At 25.9% G+C, this 16018-nt stretch overlaps 7 protein-coding genes across 7 annotated transcripts; 2 read left to right on the plus strand and 5 right to left on the minus strand. All coding sequences in view use genetic code 12, as the record gives it.

The window, feature by feature from the left end:
• Nucleotides 1-1711: 1711 nt before the first annotated feature.
• MP65 (putative family 17 glucosidase) lies at nt 1712-2827 on the plus strand (the record flags this gene model as incomplete). The annotated part of the gene is made up of 1 exon (XM_051763656.1): nt 1712-2827. The coding sequence occupies one exon, from the start codon at nt 1712-1714 to the stop codon at nt 2825-2827; it is 1116 nt and encodes a 371-aa protein (XP_051619164.1).
• Nucleotides 2828-3186: 359 nt separating this feature from the next.
• On the minus strand, nt 3187-5763 carry RAP1 (DNA-binding transcription factor; the record flags this gene model as incomplete). The annotated part of the gene is made up of 1 exon (XM_051763657.1): nt 3187-5763. The coding sequence occupies one exon, from the start codon at nt 5761-5763 to the stop codon at nt 3187-3189; it is 2577 nt and encodes an 858-aa protein (XP_051619165.1).
• Nucleotides 5764-8110: 2347 nt separating this feature from the next.
• Nucleotides 8111-8986, minus strand: KGF54_003105 (uncharacterized protein; the record flags this gene model as incomplete). The annotated part of the gene is made up of 1 exon (XM_051763658.1): nt 8111-8986. The coding sequence occupies one exon, from the start codon at nt 8984-8986 to the stop codon at nt 8111-8113; it is 876 nt and encodes a 291-aa protein (XP_051619166.1).
• Nucleotides 8987-10551: 1565 nt separating this feature from the next.
• Nucleotides 10552-11346, minus strand: OCA1 (putative tyrosine protein phosphatase; the record flags this gene model as incomplete). The annotated part of the gene is made up of 1 exon (XM_051763659.1): nt 10552-11346. The coding sequence occupies one exon, from the start codon at nt 11344-11346 to the stop codon at nt 10552-10554; it is 795 nt and encodes a 264-aa protein (XP_051619167.1).
• A 274-nt stretch (nt 11347-11620) lies between these two features.
• Nucleotides 11621-12208, plus strand: KGF54_003107 (dolichyl-diphosphooligosaccharide-protein glycotransferase; the record flags this gene model as incomplete). The annotated part of the gene is made up of 1 exon (XM_051763660.1): nt 11621-12208. One exon carries the CDS (start codon nt 11621-11623, stop codon nt 12206-12208), a length of 588 nt encoding a protein of 195 aa, XP_051619168.1.
• Nucleotides 12209-12557: 349 nt separating this feature from the next.
• On the minus strand, nt 12558-13334 carry RAS1 (Ras family GTPase; the record flags this gene model as incomplete). Its single annotated transcript, XM_051763661.1, has 1 exon — nt 12558-13334. The coding sequence occupies one exon, from the start codon at nt 13332-13334 to the stop codon at nt 12558-12560; it is 777 nt and encodes a 258-aa protein (XP_051619169.1).
• A 1346-nt stretch (nt 13335-14680) lies between these two features.
• On the minus strand, nt 14681-15877 carry PHO23 (Pho23p; the record flags this gene model as incomplete). Its single annotated transcript, XM_051763662.1, has 1 exon — nt 14681-15877. One exon carries the CDS (start codon nt 15875-15877, stop codon nt 14681-14683), a length of 1197 nt encoding a protein of 398 aa, XP_051619170.1.
• Nucleotides 15878-16018: the final 141 nt, after the last annotated feature.

Genomic DNA, 16018 nt, shown 5'->3' on the forward strand with positions numbered 1-16018 from the left:
TTGGTTTATCATTGCAATAATTTAGATAAGATTAGATTGAGATGTTGACGTATTATTGCTGTTCTGTTATAACAATTTGTTCTCTTGACAGATTATGATATTTTCTCTTTAACCGAAAAATTAAAATTTCATATTTATTTTCTATAATTAGTCGAATAATAAACAACACTTAAGAGTTCAAAGTATAAATCTTACAATGTCAGAGTGAACTTTCCATTTATAGTTATTAATAATAGCAATCAATGTGATTAATGAATCGGATGTATAGGTAAAATTAAAATTCAATCTATCAACTTTTTCATTAGATTAAACTTAATCAAGTTTATAAATTCATTATGAATAATGTTTAAATTAAAATGTACATTAAAAAAAAAAAAAAAAGAAATTAAATATACGATTGAAAAAACATTAGTTAAATACAATACGAAGTAAAATATGTTCTAAGTTATACTTAAATTTGCACTTAGGAATCAATAGTTGTAGAACGATTCTAACAAATTCATGAATGAAATTGAAGTAGCAATAAAAGAAGTTGATTCAAATAAAATTTCAAAATCTGCGCTGGTTCAATAAAATAATTCTTAGGTTGTTAATTAATAAACAACAACTAAGAAACTGAAATTTTTTAACGTGTAAAAAAAATATTTTTATATTTATTTATTTTTTATTCAAATTAAGAAAGAAAAATAAAATATGTAAATATTTACACTACCCTTTTGACTGCACTACCAATTGTTATACTTTGTTTATTTTATTGTTAAATTCTAGATTTATTTAAATGATACACTAAACTTAAGATTTTATTTCATTCATTTACATATCTTTACATCTTTTAATTCAAATCTTAGAATCTAAAAAGTATATCTTAGATTTAAATTAAAAACTTTAGATTCAAGGAGAATACATGTGGGTATTAATCGATATATTAAACGCCTTTTTCTTCTTCGATGGATTAGACATTACAAACCAAATGAAAAAGAAATTTAGTCGAAGATATCGTATAAAATTACACTACTCTCGTAATATGTGCATTCACTTAAATCTATTTTAGTTTAGTTTTTATTGTTTTTTTAATTTTAGTCTTGGTTTGTTGATTTTTTTGTAAACAATTTTATTGTTAATGTTGATGTTAAATGTATTAAAATTTGTTTAGTTAAAATTGAAATGTAAATATACTTAAATGAAACATTTTCATTACTACTAAACTACTTTACCTTAAACTAAATACACATTTGGGTAACAAATTGATAATCTCCCCCCTTTTAAGAAAATAAATTTTAAATAAAAAAAACTCTTAATAAAACAAAAAAATAATAAAAAATTTTAATTGATTGAATTTTTCTTAATTCTTAATTCTTAAACTACTAAATTACAAAATTATCAACAAAAATTTTTTATATATTATAATTTTTATAAAACTCCTTCTTTTCTTTCTTTCCTTTCTTTCACGTCAAATTCACATTCAATTTTTATAAAAAGAATATATATTTTTTCATTTTGAAAATAGAACCAACTTCTATCAGTCATTCCTTAAATTCAAACATTCCTTTAGAAGTCTTTTAGTTTTCATTAAAATTTATATATATTATAACTTTATAAACCAACAACAAATTAATCTTACTTTCATTAAATAAAAAGATAACCAACTTATTATTTACAATCGTTTAATTTAAAAGAAATATTATTCATTCATTCATTTAATTTATTAAAAATGTTATTTAAATCTATTGTTTTTTCATCAGCTTTATTAGCTCAAGTTTTAGCTGTTCCAGCTTTACATCAACATCATCAACATAAAAATGAAAAAAGAGCAGTTCATGTTGTTACTAAAACTAACGTTGTTGTTGTAACTGTTGGTGCTGGTGATGCTACTACCACCATCAAACCAGTTTCAATTTCATCAGCTACTGAAGTTGGTGAAGTTAGTGCTGTTACTGAAGCTCCTCAAAATGCTCCAACTACTACTATTGAAGCTAATACTGAAGTTGCCTCAACTAGTAGTTCATCACAAGCTCCAGCTCCACAATCAACTTCTGGTTCATCATCATCAGTTGGTTCAGGTGGTGCTAAAGGTGTTACTTATACTCCTTATTCAGATAATGGTGGATGTAAATCAAGCTCACAAATTGCTTCAGAAGTTGCTCAATTATCAGGTTTTGATATTATTAGATTATATGGAGTTGATTGTGATCAAGTTGCTCAAGTTTTAAAATCAAAATCATCAAATCAAAAAGTTTTTGCAGGTATTTTTGATGTTTCTCAAATTTCTCAAGGTGTTTCAACTATTGCTGATGCTGTAAAAGCTCATGGTTCATGGTCAGATATTCATACTGTTTCAATTGGTAATGAATTAGTTAATTCAGGTCAATGTTCACCAAGTCAAATTCAATCTTATGTTCAACAAGGTAAATCAGCTTTATCATCAGCTGGTTATTCAGGTCCAGTTGTTTCAGTTGATACTTTTATTGCTGTTATTAATAATCCATCATTATGTCAATATTCAGATTATGTTGCAGTTAATGCTCATGCTTTCTTTGATGGTCATATTGCTGCTGAACAAGCTGGTGATTGGGTATTACAACAAATTCAAAGAGTTTGGTCTGCATGTGGTGGGTCCAAAAATGTTTTAATTACTGAAACTGGTTGGCCATCAAGAGGTGATTCTAATGGAGTTGCTGTTCCATCAAAACAAAATCAAGAAAGTGCTGTTTCATCAATTAAATCAAGTTGTGGTTCATCAGCTATTTTATTTACTGCTTTTAATGATTTATGGAAAGCTGATGGTCCTTACAATGCTGAAAAATATTGGGGTTTCTTATCTAATTAAAGATACAAGACAATCTTAAATTAAATTAAGAGGTTTTTCTTTTTTTTGTTTTTTGGCTCATAAAAATCAATTTTTTGTTTTATTCAACGTTTCTTTATTATCTTACTTTTTTTGTTGTTTTTATTTTATAATACCCTTTGAAGTTAAAACTAAATTTTAAGTTTTAGCTTTTTCAATTATTTTTTTTATAGTGTTTTATATTTTTTTATAATAATTATTTTTGTTTCAAATTTTGAGATGTTTTGTAGAGATTTTTCTTTTATTTATCATATTTCTTTATATTATAATTTGAACTACAGAAAGAGTGATTGAGTAAAACAAAACAACAAATTAATATTTAGCAAACACAACAAACCACCTCAAGCCTCATTTTCATCAACTTGTAAACTTGATTTTATAAAAGTTTTCCTATTTTCAATTTCTTCATCATTTTTAAATTTTTTTAATTTTTTTTCTTGTTTTGAATATAATAATTTATCCATTTGTAAATTCCATAATCCAAAAATATTTGTTTTTGGTAAATAATTATCAATAATTTTATTTTCCCAATCAACTTCAATTTCTTGATCATCTAATTGATTATCTTCTATTTCAGGTAATAAACCATCTTGTAACAAAGTAATAAAATTTAAAATATAATTAATTATAGTTGATGTTTCTGCTGAACTTGAATAAATTATATGACTTATTAAATTATCTTTTAATCCAAAATTATTTAAAATTTGATATATTGTAATAATATTATCAGTTTCTGATAAATATTTATTTAAAATTTCTTTTGGATTTTCTAAATCTGCAAATGGGAAAAATTCAGTTGGATTTATTGTTTCAATTAATTTTGTATTTGGTTTTAAATAATTTAATATTATAGTTGATTGTGATGATGATTGAGTAGAATCAGAAGTTTGTTGTAATGGTGGTTGTGGTTGAGGTTGGGTTTGTGATTCTACTTTCTCATCTTGTTGTTGTGTTTCTTCTTCTAATTGTGTTATATCATCTACTATTTCTTGACTTGGAGCTTTTGGAGCTGTGAAAAATTCATTATTTTCATCATCACTATCACTACTTAATTCTTTATCTTCTTCAACCGCTTGCTCTTCTTCTTGTGTTGGCTCTTGTTTATCACTCACAATTGGTTCTGGTTCACTTGCTGCAAGCTCATTTAATTTTCTTTTCTTTTTAGCTGGTGATGATGATTCAACACTATCACCATCAAATTTACCAAGATCAATATCATTCTCTTGTTCTTGTTCTTCTTCAAATGTTTCAACAGCACTCAACTTTGGTACTTCAATTTCTTCTGTTTTATTTCTGTTTAAAGCATCATCAATATTTGAACTTTTTAATTCACCGATTTCTTCATCTAACGCAGATTCTTCCTCTTGTTGTTGTTGTTGTTGTTGTTGTAATTTTTTCTTTTTTTCAGCATCTGCTTTATCTTGTGCTGCAATATCTTGTCTTGCTCTAATTTCAGCTTCTTGAACAAATAAAATATCTTCATCAATAACTTCATTACTTACTTCTTTATCTGGTTGTACTTCAGCTGCTGCTTGACTTCTATCATTTTCCACTCTTTCAGCACTTCTTAACTCCCTTGAAGCAATATCTTGTCTTAAATTTTCAACATTTGCTGTAAATTCAGTCAAATGTTTAGGAACTCTTTTCAAACATTTAGGAATTTGATTTTTGGTTATACAATCATTATAATATTTTTTAAATTGTTCAATTGTACCATCAGTAATAAAATATCTATATCTATCTCTCCATGAATTTAAAGTATGTCTTGGAAATTTTTTATATAATTGATTAAAAAATGAATATGGTAATGATTTTTTTGGATATGGATCATAAACGGTATTATTTTGTTTACAGACTTCTTTACTCCATTCTTCAGCTTGTAAACATAAATGTAAATCATCTTCTGGCGTGAATTTATTTCTTAAAGTTTCTGGCAATTCATCCGTACTGATTTTAATTAATTCACCATTCGAATCTTTGATTAATCTATTACGATCATCTGTCTTATAAACATATTTTAAATTTGATTCTAAGTATATTCTATAACGACTTCTAATTGATGGACCTGTGTGCATACTTAACATCTCTGTTGTTGCTAATTTACTGAAAAATTCATGAGAATTTCTTAACTTGGGATTTTTACGAACTTGTTCCAAAATATATTCATCTTTTTCAGTTGAAAATCTATTTTGATTTCCAGATTTTTTTCTAGTAGGTGAAGCTTGTGTTGGTGGTTGAGATTGAGACTGAGAAGGGGTTGAGGGTTGAGTTGCAGCAGGTTGTTGTTGTGAAGAACTAGTTTGAGCTTGTTCTTGTTGTTGCTGCTGCTGTTGTTGTTCTTGATGCTGTTGTTGATGTTGTTGTAACTGTTGTTGTTGATCTTGAATATATTGAGCTAAACCATTTTGATTATTATTATCAACATTTGAACCAAGTCCTAAAACATCAATCATTGGTTCAGCATCTTCAGATAATGTTGGAATAATATAATTTTGAGTATTTAATAAATGACCAGCTTTAATACAATCATCAATATAAGAAATTCTAATAAATCCACCCATATGTTCTTTACTTGATAAATAAACTAAATTTTCAACACCACCTTCAACTAAGTTCCCACCATTTTTAAGAATTAAATCTTGATACTTTATTTTATCAGGTTCTTCATCTTGAATATAAAAAGGTAATGGTTTATTTTCAAAATCTACAAAGATTTGTGATTTTGGTTTAGAATATTGATGATTATAATGTGGTGATGAATTTGTTGCATGTTGTTCTTGCTGTGATTGTTGTTGAGCTGCAGCTTGAGCACGTGTGAGACGTTGTGGATGATGTTGTTCTTGACCTGTTGCGAATCCTCCTGCTTGAGTTGTTTCTGATGATTCTTCGTCAAATTCATAATTATATGAATAATTCATTTTTCAAGGGGCAAAAAAAAAGAAATCCCTCAAGTGTATTAGGTGACCAATTGATATTGATAAAATAAGGTCCTCTTATCAAATGTGTTTAAACTCTTTTAAATTTATCTTGTGTATAAGTTGGTTGCAAAAAAAATCAAGCTTGGTTGTAAATAAGTACGGATGTCAAATTATTTGATTAGTACGGATGTTGTTTATATTTTATAAATTTTTTGATGTTTTGTTGATAGTTTTTTATTACTAACAAACCCGTGTTTTTTTTTAAAGACGTGTATTTTTGTAATTTTAATTTATTAATTAACTACATACTCAAATCCAGATTCTTTTAAATATGAATTTTCATCAATTGTTAATTAAACATCATCAAGCGCTCCTTTTGAAATAGTTGGCAGTCTTTTATGAATTGTTGGATATGCAAAGAAGTTCTTATCATCGTTATAATATGGTGGTGGTAATTGAGACATTCGGGAATTGTTTGAAAACTGATTTAAAAAAAAGTGGTAGCTAAATTTAAAAACATGTTGCAATAAAATTTGGTGATCTACCAACTGGAGCTTGTTTCAGTATTGATTAAAGAAAGTCTTGTTAGTAAACGGTTGATAGCTGGCAAACTCAGTTACATACAATTCAATATATTACATATCAAGCTAGAATTACATACTTAGGATTTAAAATGAAATCGCTACCATCTGTTAATAAATAATTTAATAAATAATTTTATAAATAAATTTATAAATAGAAAGTCTAGATTTTAGCTATAACAAAGTTTAATTAATAGCAAACGTTTATTAATTAATTAATCATATCATATTCAAACGCTTCCCCAAAATTAATGAAACACATCACATTCAAAACGCCTTTTCAATTAATGAAAGTGATAGTTAATTTAGATGTGTTAGGTCGTGCAAACCTCAAATAGTTTGTTTTGTATAGTTAAGGACATTAAATTAAAATTAGATAATATAGGTAACATCTGAAACAACCGATATAATTTAATCAATAGGTTACACATGCGGGAATTTAATTTATTAATAACCCCTTTCATTAGTTTAAGTATGGTAAAATTTTATTTTATGGTGTAATATGAGAAATAAGGATTGTGGCCCTTAATTTGAAATAATTTCAAAAGATTATAAATAAGGGTTTAATTTCCCAAGACTTGGAAAACTAGTTTTATTTAGATTTTATATATTATTAGTATCCATTAACAAGTAACTACTACTAGACCATTATAACTTATAATTTCTTGCATTTGGTACAACTTGGGATTCAACAACAATAGATACAACTTGGGTTTTGAAGTGATAAATACAACTTGGGTTTTAACATAGTACATACAATTGGGTTTTACAGTAATATATACAATTAAAATAATAGATCCAATTTGGAGTTTTGAAATAATAAATACAATTTTGGTTTCAAAAATAATACAATTTGGGTTTTAAAAAAATTACAATTTGGGTTTTAAAAAAATTACAATCTGGGATTCAACAACAACAAATACAATCTGGGGTTTTAGAAGTAATAAATACAAATTGGGGGTTTAAAAAATAATCAATACAACTTGGGTTTTAAAAATATTACAACTTGGGGTTTAAAAAATTATCAATACATCTTGGGTTTTAAAAATAATACAATCTGGGGTTTTAGAAGTAATAAATACAACTTGGGGTTTTAGAATAATACAACTTGGGGTTTTAACAAATAATACATCTTGGGGTTTTAAAATAATAAATACAATTTGGGACTTCATAAATAATACAATTTGGGGTTTTAAAAATAATACAACTTGGGTTTTAAAAATAATACATCTTGGGTTTTACAGATAATACAACTTGCGCTTTCAAAAATAATACAATTTGGGTTTTAAAAATAGTACATCTTGGGGTTTTAAAAATAGTACATCTTGGGGTTTTAAAAATAATACATCTTGGGGTTTTAAAAATAATAAACACAACTTGGGGTTTTAAAATAATAAATACAATCTAAATTTAAAAGATATTTGAATTCTAGGATTCAGAATTTAACAACAGGTGGAGGTTGTCAAAGGCCTTCCCTGTACCAAAATCTTTTTAAATTAGATTGATGGTTTTTAATGTGAAGTTAGAGGTTAAACTGTCGAAAGGTTGTGGCCTGCACCACGTAAATTAATTTGGTTAATTTGGGTCGACTCTTGTGTTGACTTGTTGGCGGTTGGGAACACTTAGTAAACGTTTACTTCTGATGGATCATTCAATGAAGGTGGAACTTTAGAATAGGAAATGTTTTTACAGGCAAATCAAAATAAATTTGATAATGCTTCCGCGTTTTTTTAAAGAGTATAAAGTTTTATCTTCATTCTATATATTTAATTAACTATATAGAAGTCGCCAATTAAACCAATTAAAGCAATACAAAAACTAAAACCTGAAATATACGAACCAATATTATAACCAAATTGAATCTTTTCTAAATCTTGAATAACTTCCTTTTTTATCAAAATATTTTCAATTTCTGATTCAACTTCTGCATCATTTATATGATCAACTTCCTTTGGTTCGTGACTCTCTGATTCAACTTCATGTTCTTCTTCTTCATCATCTGATTGATGTTTAATTTGTGGTGATGGTGGTTGAGTTGAAGTTGGTGTTGATATACCACTTTCATCTGAAAGATGAACATATGATCTACCTAATTCATCAGCAGTACTAACTTTTGAAATTATTTCTGGTTCATCAAATTCATCTATATGTTCATTATGACGATCATTATCATTTGCATCTTCTTCAGATATAATTGATGATGGAGTTGTTGTACTTGTTGTTGTGGTTGTATTGGTAGTAAAAGTTTTTGGAGTTCTATCAGTTAAATCTGGTTTACTTAAAATTTTATCTTCATAATTCCATGAAGTATAATAAATACCAGCTATAGTTAATGGAGCACCAATAGCAGAATAAATTAAATAAGGATGTTTTTCATCAATTGGACTAAATTTAAAAGCTAATGTAAATAATAAAGTACTTAAACCAGTTAATAAAATATTAACAATTCTTGAACCAAAAATATATTGTTTTGTTAAATTAATTTGATTATTTAATTTTAAAATATTAAATTGATATATTGAATTTAATTGATTTATTAAAATTGGAATATTTTGAATTGATTGATAGATGATTGATGAAGTTAATAAACCAAGTGAGCCTAATCCTAGTAACTTTATTGTATTAATACAAGCACCTGCCATATTTTTTGATTTTCTATTGATTGATGGTACTTTTAATTAACTTACTTTATTGACGAACAAAGTTTAACAAATCGAGTAAGAACTGTACGAGCAACAACCACTAACTAATATGAGATTTAACGTTCAACCAAAACTTTTGTAATTTTAGTATTTAATTGATTATCGATTTAATATTATTAAATTCTTGTATTAATTAAAAAAAAAGTGTGATTTAATTTTTTAAGGGTGACTTAATTATACCAAAAAAATTTAAATAAAATATCTCTTTGAACAAAATGTTATAATTTAACAAGGGACTTTAGCTAATGAATTACCACTTTAAAGAATAAGACTTTAATTGAACCTTTTCAAGTGATAAATTGAATTGATTGAATTTGAAATTAAAATCAAAGTAGAAAAGAAAAGAAAAGTAGTCAAAATATAATAATAATATTATAAAAATAAAAAATAGGGAGATAAAAATTTATTTACTACTAGACTCTTAATAACTGAGAATATAAAATAGATAAGATAATAAAATTTATATAATATAATAATAATACTTAAGGAACAAAAGAATAAATATTTGCCACTTTAATAATCAAAGAATTGAAGTCTATTATCATTAAATATAATAAATATAGCTGCCTTATTTAACCTGTTTGTTTTGTAAAACTTATATAAAGCAATTGATTTTGATGATGAATTCATTGAATATTACAAATAGAAGAATATGGAATTAGTCGTTAAAAATTGTTGTTCTTTGCTTAAATTAAATATTTAACCGTACTCGAAAAACAATAAAGAGGGGAATATAACTTATTATGATCATTTTATATTTTTATCATGAAATATAATTTAGTCAAACTTTAGATTATGGAACATAAGCATTGAATAATCTGAAAGCCTTTCATTCAATATCTCTTTTATCCTAAAGTATATCTTATTACTAATATTCTTCATTTAAAAGAGTAATCTATTAACCAATTATTCTGTAAGTAATGCCATTTATTAAAATAATGTGGAGATAAAAAATTATTTTATTTTTAAGAATATTCCGATAAGATAAAGAAAAAAAAATGATTACATAATCACAGCCATTACAATTACATAACTGATTACGTAAACATAAAGCCGTTATTTATTTACAGAAATATCACAGTATTGATTATAATACCATTACTGATACCTTCAATATATTATTAAAGATAGCCGAACCGAAGAACATTCGTATTTATAGTCGTTCAAAATTGTAGAAGTCGATGATTCATAAATCACATTGGGGCTATTGTACTAGTTAATGAATTGTATAGATCTTGAATGCTTTAAGAAAATGTTTTAGTATTGCAAAGTTTCCTTCATGAAATTCAATTTAAGAGTTAGATATCTATTCAACGAATAGGACTGAAATATTGATGCATGCCTTTATCGTCTATTCAAAATATCATATATGCAATAATTAAATAAATTTATTCGTACTAAATAAGCAAATTAAAAAGCCAAAATATTCATACTCTGTGATTTATTAGTCAATTTTGTTAGTTTTTCATCAATTCTAAACCTGATACATTTTCATCTCAATTCTGTTATTTAGTTTTTAACCAATCTGGAGCTAAATTTGGATCAATGTTTACAGACAGTATATCAAATCCTTCAATTAATAATTCAACCAAGATTCTACCACCTCTTGAACCAGTAAATCTTCTATATTCCTCACTTACACTAGCTAAATTCCAACCTTGTAATCTTCTTAAACATCCCACTATGGTACCTGTACGATGTCTACCCATTCCACAACATACTAACATTGGATAATTTGATTTATTTAATATTATTTCAAGAGCTTTTTTTATAGTTGGTTCATTTAATGAATCCCATGGATTAATGTTTGGTACCACTGATTGGTTATTTGATTGATCGAACTCATATTCATTTAACATACCAACATATTCAATGTTTATTTGTTTATCAATACAATAATCTAAAAATTCATCATTGGGTTCTTCTGAAGCTAACCATATTATTGTCTTTAGGTTTAATTGATTTAAAAATGATTGATTTATAATTGATGGTTGACCTGATCTATATAATTGTTTTTCAACAGGACAAAAATTTAATGGTGGTATTATTCTAATTGTTGGTGGATGTGATATTTTACGTAAATTTATATTTTGTTCTGATACATATTGTGATCTATTTTCTTGTTGTAATTGAATCTGTTGCTTTTGCTGTAATGATAGCGAGGACGAGCGGTCTGGTTGTTCTTCTTGTTGTGGTTGTAGTTGTGATTGTGGTTGTGAATTTGATTGTTGAGAATTTTCAACTTGTGTACTTAGATTCAATTGACCATCTGACTTAACAGGTATAGGATCAGCTTCCATTGTGTTGAATGTCTATAATGTCGACTTTTTAATGAGTGACAATATAAGTTAATGTTATATGATTTGATAGTTGATGGTAAAACCCATAATTCATTTAAAACAAACCATAGAGAAAAAAAATTCCATAATTAAATTCGAGACAATACAAATTTGACACAACTGAAAAAAATGAAAGAGAACAATTTGTTCTTTAATTACTTTGAAATTTCCACTTTGAATCAAGTCAATTTAAATATTAACAACTACTACTTCAATTGGTCATAATTGTTCCAAAATGCCTAGTAAGAATACAGCAATAAAGAAAGCTCAACAAGCTACGGCACAAGTTCAAGCACAAACTTCAAAATTAAATGAGAAATCTACTACAACTTCAACAACCAATTCCACATCAGGTATAAAAACTCAAACAAAACCAATAACTTCAACATTCAATGAATTATCATTAGCTTTGAAAACCACCACAAACGATTATTTTAAAAACTTAACTCCAAAATTAAAATTAATTGATATTTTTTTAGTATTTTTAGTGAGTTTAGGTATATTACAATTTATATACGTTTTATTAATTGGTAATTTCCCATTTAATGCATTTTTAGGTGGATTTTCAATATGTGTTGGACAATTTGTTTTACTTGTTAGTTTAAGATTACAAATTAATGATGAATTGGAAAATAAAGAAGAAGAAGAAATTATTATTGATTTAAAAAATGAACCAAAAGATGTAAATATTATTGATATTGAAAATGAAGAAGATGAACATTCGGGAAAAATATTTAAATATATTACACCGGAAAGATCATTTGGTGATTTTATTTTAGCTAGCTTGATTTTACATTTTATTGTTATTCATTTTATAAATTAGAAACAAGTGTGTTATAGTGGTATAGTAAAAGCAAAAAATTATAGAGAATTATTCGAGTATAGATTTGTAGATTTTATAAAATGAAATTGGAATTATATTAAAATGAAACTAATTAATGGTTTAAACTCGTGAACTTTTTTATATTTTTTAATTGTTTTATTAGTATTGTCCTGATACGCGTATCGTATCGCATAAATAAATTGAAAAGTATCAAACTCTTGTATAAATGATGAATGAAAAGGTACAAAATAAATGAAACAAATATTATAATGTTACATATAATGATTATAATGATTTAAATGCAAATGCAATTTAATTTTAAATAATTTTTAGATTTTGGGTAATGATGTTAAACAATAACACAACATCCTGATTTTGATTTATCCCCACCACTTGGTTGTTGTGATTGATTATTTCGATTAACTTGTGATTTTGTACCACTTGGTTTAGTTGTTCCATTATTTGATTTTTGTTGTGAATTTGAACCATTACCTACTCCACCAGCAGCTCCAGCTCCCGTTATATTTTGTTGTTGATTATTTAATCCACCATTTTGTTGAGATTGTTGTATATTTGAATCTTCAATACCATCTTTTTCATCACGTCTTTTTAAATTATATTCTGTAAAATTTATATGTTTTACTAAATCAAAAAATGCTTCTTCAACATTAATTCTCATTTTAGCTGAAGTTTCTAAAAATGGACAACCAAAACTATTTGCTAATGCTTGACCTTCTTCATAACTAACTTGTCTTTCCATTTCTAAATCACATTTATTTCCAACTACTAAAACTGGAACATTTTCACTATCTTTAACTCTTTGAATTTGTTCATAAAATGATTGTAATTCTTCTAATGAATTTCTTGAATTTATTGAATAAACTAATAAAAATCCTTCACCAGTTCTCATATATTGTTCTCTCATAGCTGAATATTCTTCTTGTCCTGCAGTATCCAATATATCTAATAATACTTGTTCTCCATCTATAGTACATTGTTTTCTGTAACTATCCTCAATTGTTGGATCATATTCATCAACAAAGTGTGATTGAATTAATTGAATTGTTAATGCAGATTTACCAACACCACCCCCTCCAACAACTACTAATTTGTATTCTCTTAACATTATTTGATTTCTTGCTATTATTTTTAAATTATTTGTTGATTAAATTAATAATTAAGTGAATGAATTGTATCAAATAGTATAATTAGTTTATGAAATATTCTACAACTAATTTATTATATTGTCTGATTGAAAAGTTGATAATATAAGTAGAATTGATTGATAAATTAACTAATAATTAAGGTTAAATTAATGAAAAGTTTATATTAAAATATGTTAAATTGATTATTATTTATTGTAAGATTGTTGTTGATGTTTTTTTTTTTTAAATTCCTTTAATTTTGTGTTAATAAATTTTGGAATAATTTTTTTTTTCAATTATTAATGAGAGTTATGAGTTTTAAATTGAAATTAGATTTAGTTTCTTTATTTGATTATTTGTAGTGTATTAAATAATTATTAATTTAAGTACTTAATCCATGAAAACTTACGAAATTTCATTTGTTCCTAAATTTGAATTTTATACAAAACAATTTATGGACAAATGCCGAAATATTAATTTTGAAACTTTCTTATGGTGCTCAATATTCTCCTATGTATATATGTCTTATAGATGATCACATGAAATACGTTAATGACGTATGAACTATACTACTAATTCATTTGGAAAATGGAAATGTGAAAAAAAGAATCACCGCCTTATTTATTTCATATAGGAAAAGCCTTTCCATTAATAAAAATTGAAATTTTTAAGACCCTTTTAAGGCGAAAATTAATTCACTACTAGAAGCTACCAAATCGTCGTAAACTTAATGGTAACGGATTGGTTTTTTTCTTTATTCGATTGATTAAAAGAGTACTTTAGTGATAAATCACAAAAGGTTATTTAATGATTGATTCAATATATTAATTTAGAGTTTATTTCCTTGATTGATTATTCAATTAGATTTTTAAGTTTATCAACCCCACTTGATCTGTCATCCCCCACTTTTGAATGAAAACCACATGACGTGGACTTGAAAATTAGATTATGAGCGAGTGAAAGATGTTACACTTCCATTTGATGTAGTCATGGTAAAACAAAAAGTCTTTACACTCGATATCACTTACCTTTTAAGGACTATATAAGTTAGATAATATTTGAAGGCAGTAGTTGACTTTCAAAAAAATCGTATCTGCATCTGTTTCTATAAATTTTGTACATTAAATTGATCCAGAATCATCTTTCTTTTTTTTTTTGAAAACTTTTACCGGCAACAAATTCCGAATTGATTCTTTTGAGTTACGTTTCATCCATTCCCCTTTATTATGTCAGGAAAAACTACAAGTTCAAACATAAGACGTCATAGCTGAATGTACAAAATATTAGCGTTCATTAATGTATGACATACGTATACAGACACAACTAGTTAATATTTTTTAGTTTTTTTCATTTTAATAACACAATCATCACAATACCATTTTCCTTTTGGAGGATTTTTAAATCCAATACAAGGTAAATGAAACCATTCTCTTTTACAATCATCACCATCACAACCAACCATTTCTCCAAATGATACTTGATTACAATAACAATAAGTTGGTTCATTTCTAATTGATTTATTATCTGAATTTATTGATAAGTTTCTACTACGTCCTCCTGATGAATTATTGTTGTTGTTGGTTGAAGTTGAATTGTTATTGTTATTGTTAATTTGGTTATCATAATCTCTTATATCATCTTCATCATTATTATTATTACCATTTTCATTTTTCTTTTTCTTTTTAGTTGATTTATCATCACTTGTATTATATCTTCTCTTTTTAACACTTGGATCATTAGTTGAATTTTTAGTATTGGAAGAACCTTCTAATGGAGTTTGTTCTTTATTTTTCTTTTTTCTACCAGCATTTGAAGTTGATGGTTGACCACCAGAACCACTATCTTTATCATCATCTTTATTTACTTTTTTAGCGGCTAATGCTTCTCTTCTACTTTCACTTCTTTGAGAATTTAATGAATTATTATTATTATTTGAATTTCCATTACCATTATTATTCCCATTATTTGTTGTAGCTGAATCTTTTGATGATCCAGTATTTGAATCTAATATCATAGCTGGATGAACTAATGGACCAATTCTTATATTTTCTGGTATTTCATTATTTTGTATAATTAATTTATAATCTTGATTTATTCTATACATATGTTTATTTAATAAGTCTGTTGCAACTGATGTTACATGCATTTTTTCTTCTAAACATGGAATAATTTCATTAATTTTATTTTTTATTATATTGAGTTGTTGATTATCTTTTAATTTTTCTTGATTTGTTTTATTGAGTTTTGTTTCATTATATTTGATATGTAAATTCTCAATGTAATTTTTAATTCTTACATTAATTTGTGGTATAGTGTTTATACATTTTGCATCAATTTCTTTTAATAATGTAAAGTATTTGATTATGTCCAATGGTAATGCTTCAAATGCATCACTTATATCATTTAATCCAGGTAATAATTCATGTAAGTTTGTTATATTCTTTGGACGATTTTTTGATGTTGATATACCTAGAAGTTCTTCTTTATCTCTTTTTTTAGATTCTCTTGTATTTTTATTCATCATTGAATTTTTGATGTGATATGGTTTTTGTTTGACTATGATGATCTGGTAAGAAATTTGTATAAGCAAGATTTTTTATAAAAGTATGTAAGATGAATTTGTTTGGTATGTAATTTGAAGCTTGGTTGTAAAAATATATTTGGT

The sequence above is a fragment of the Candida jiufengensis genome, assembly GCF_024610255.1.
Source record: "Candida jiufengensis strain CBS 10846 chromosome Unknown scaffold2, whole genome shotgun sequence".
NCBI lineage: Eukaryota > Fungi > Ascomycota > Pichiomycetes > Serinales > Debaryomycetaceae > Lodderomyces > Lodderomyces jiufengensis.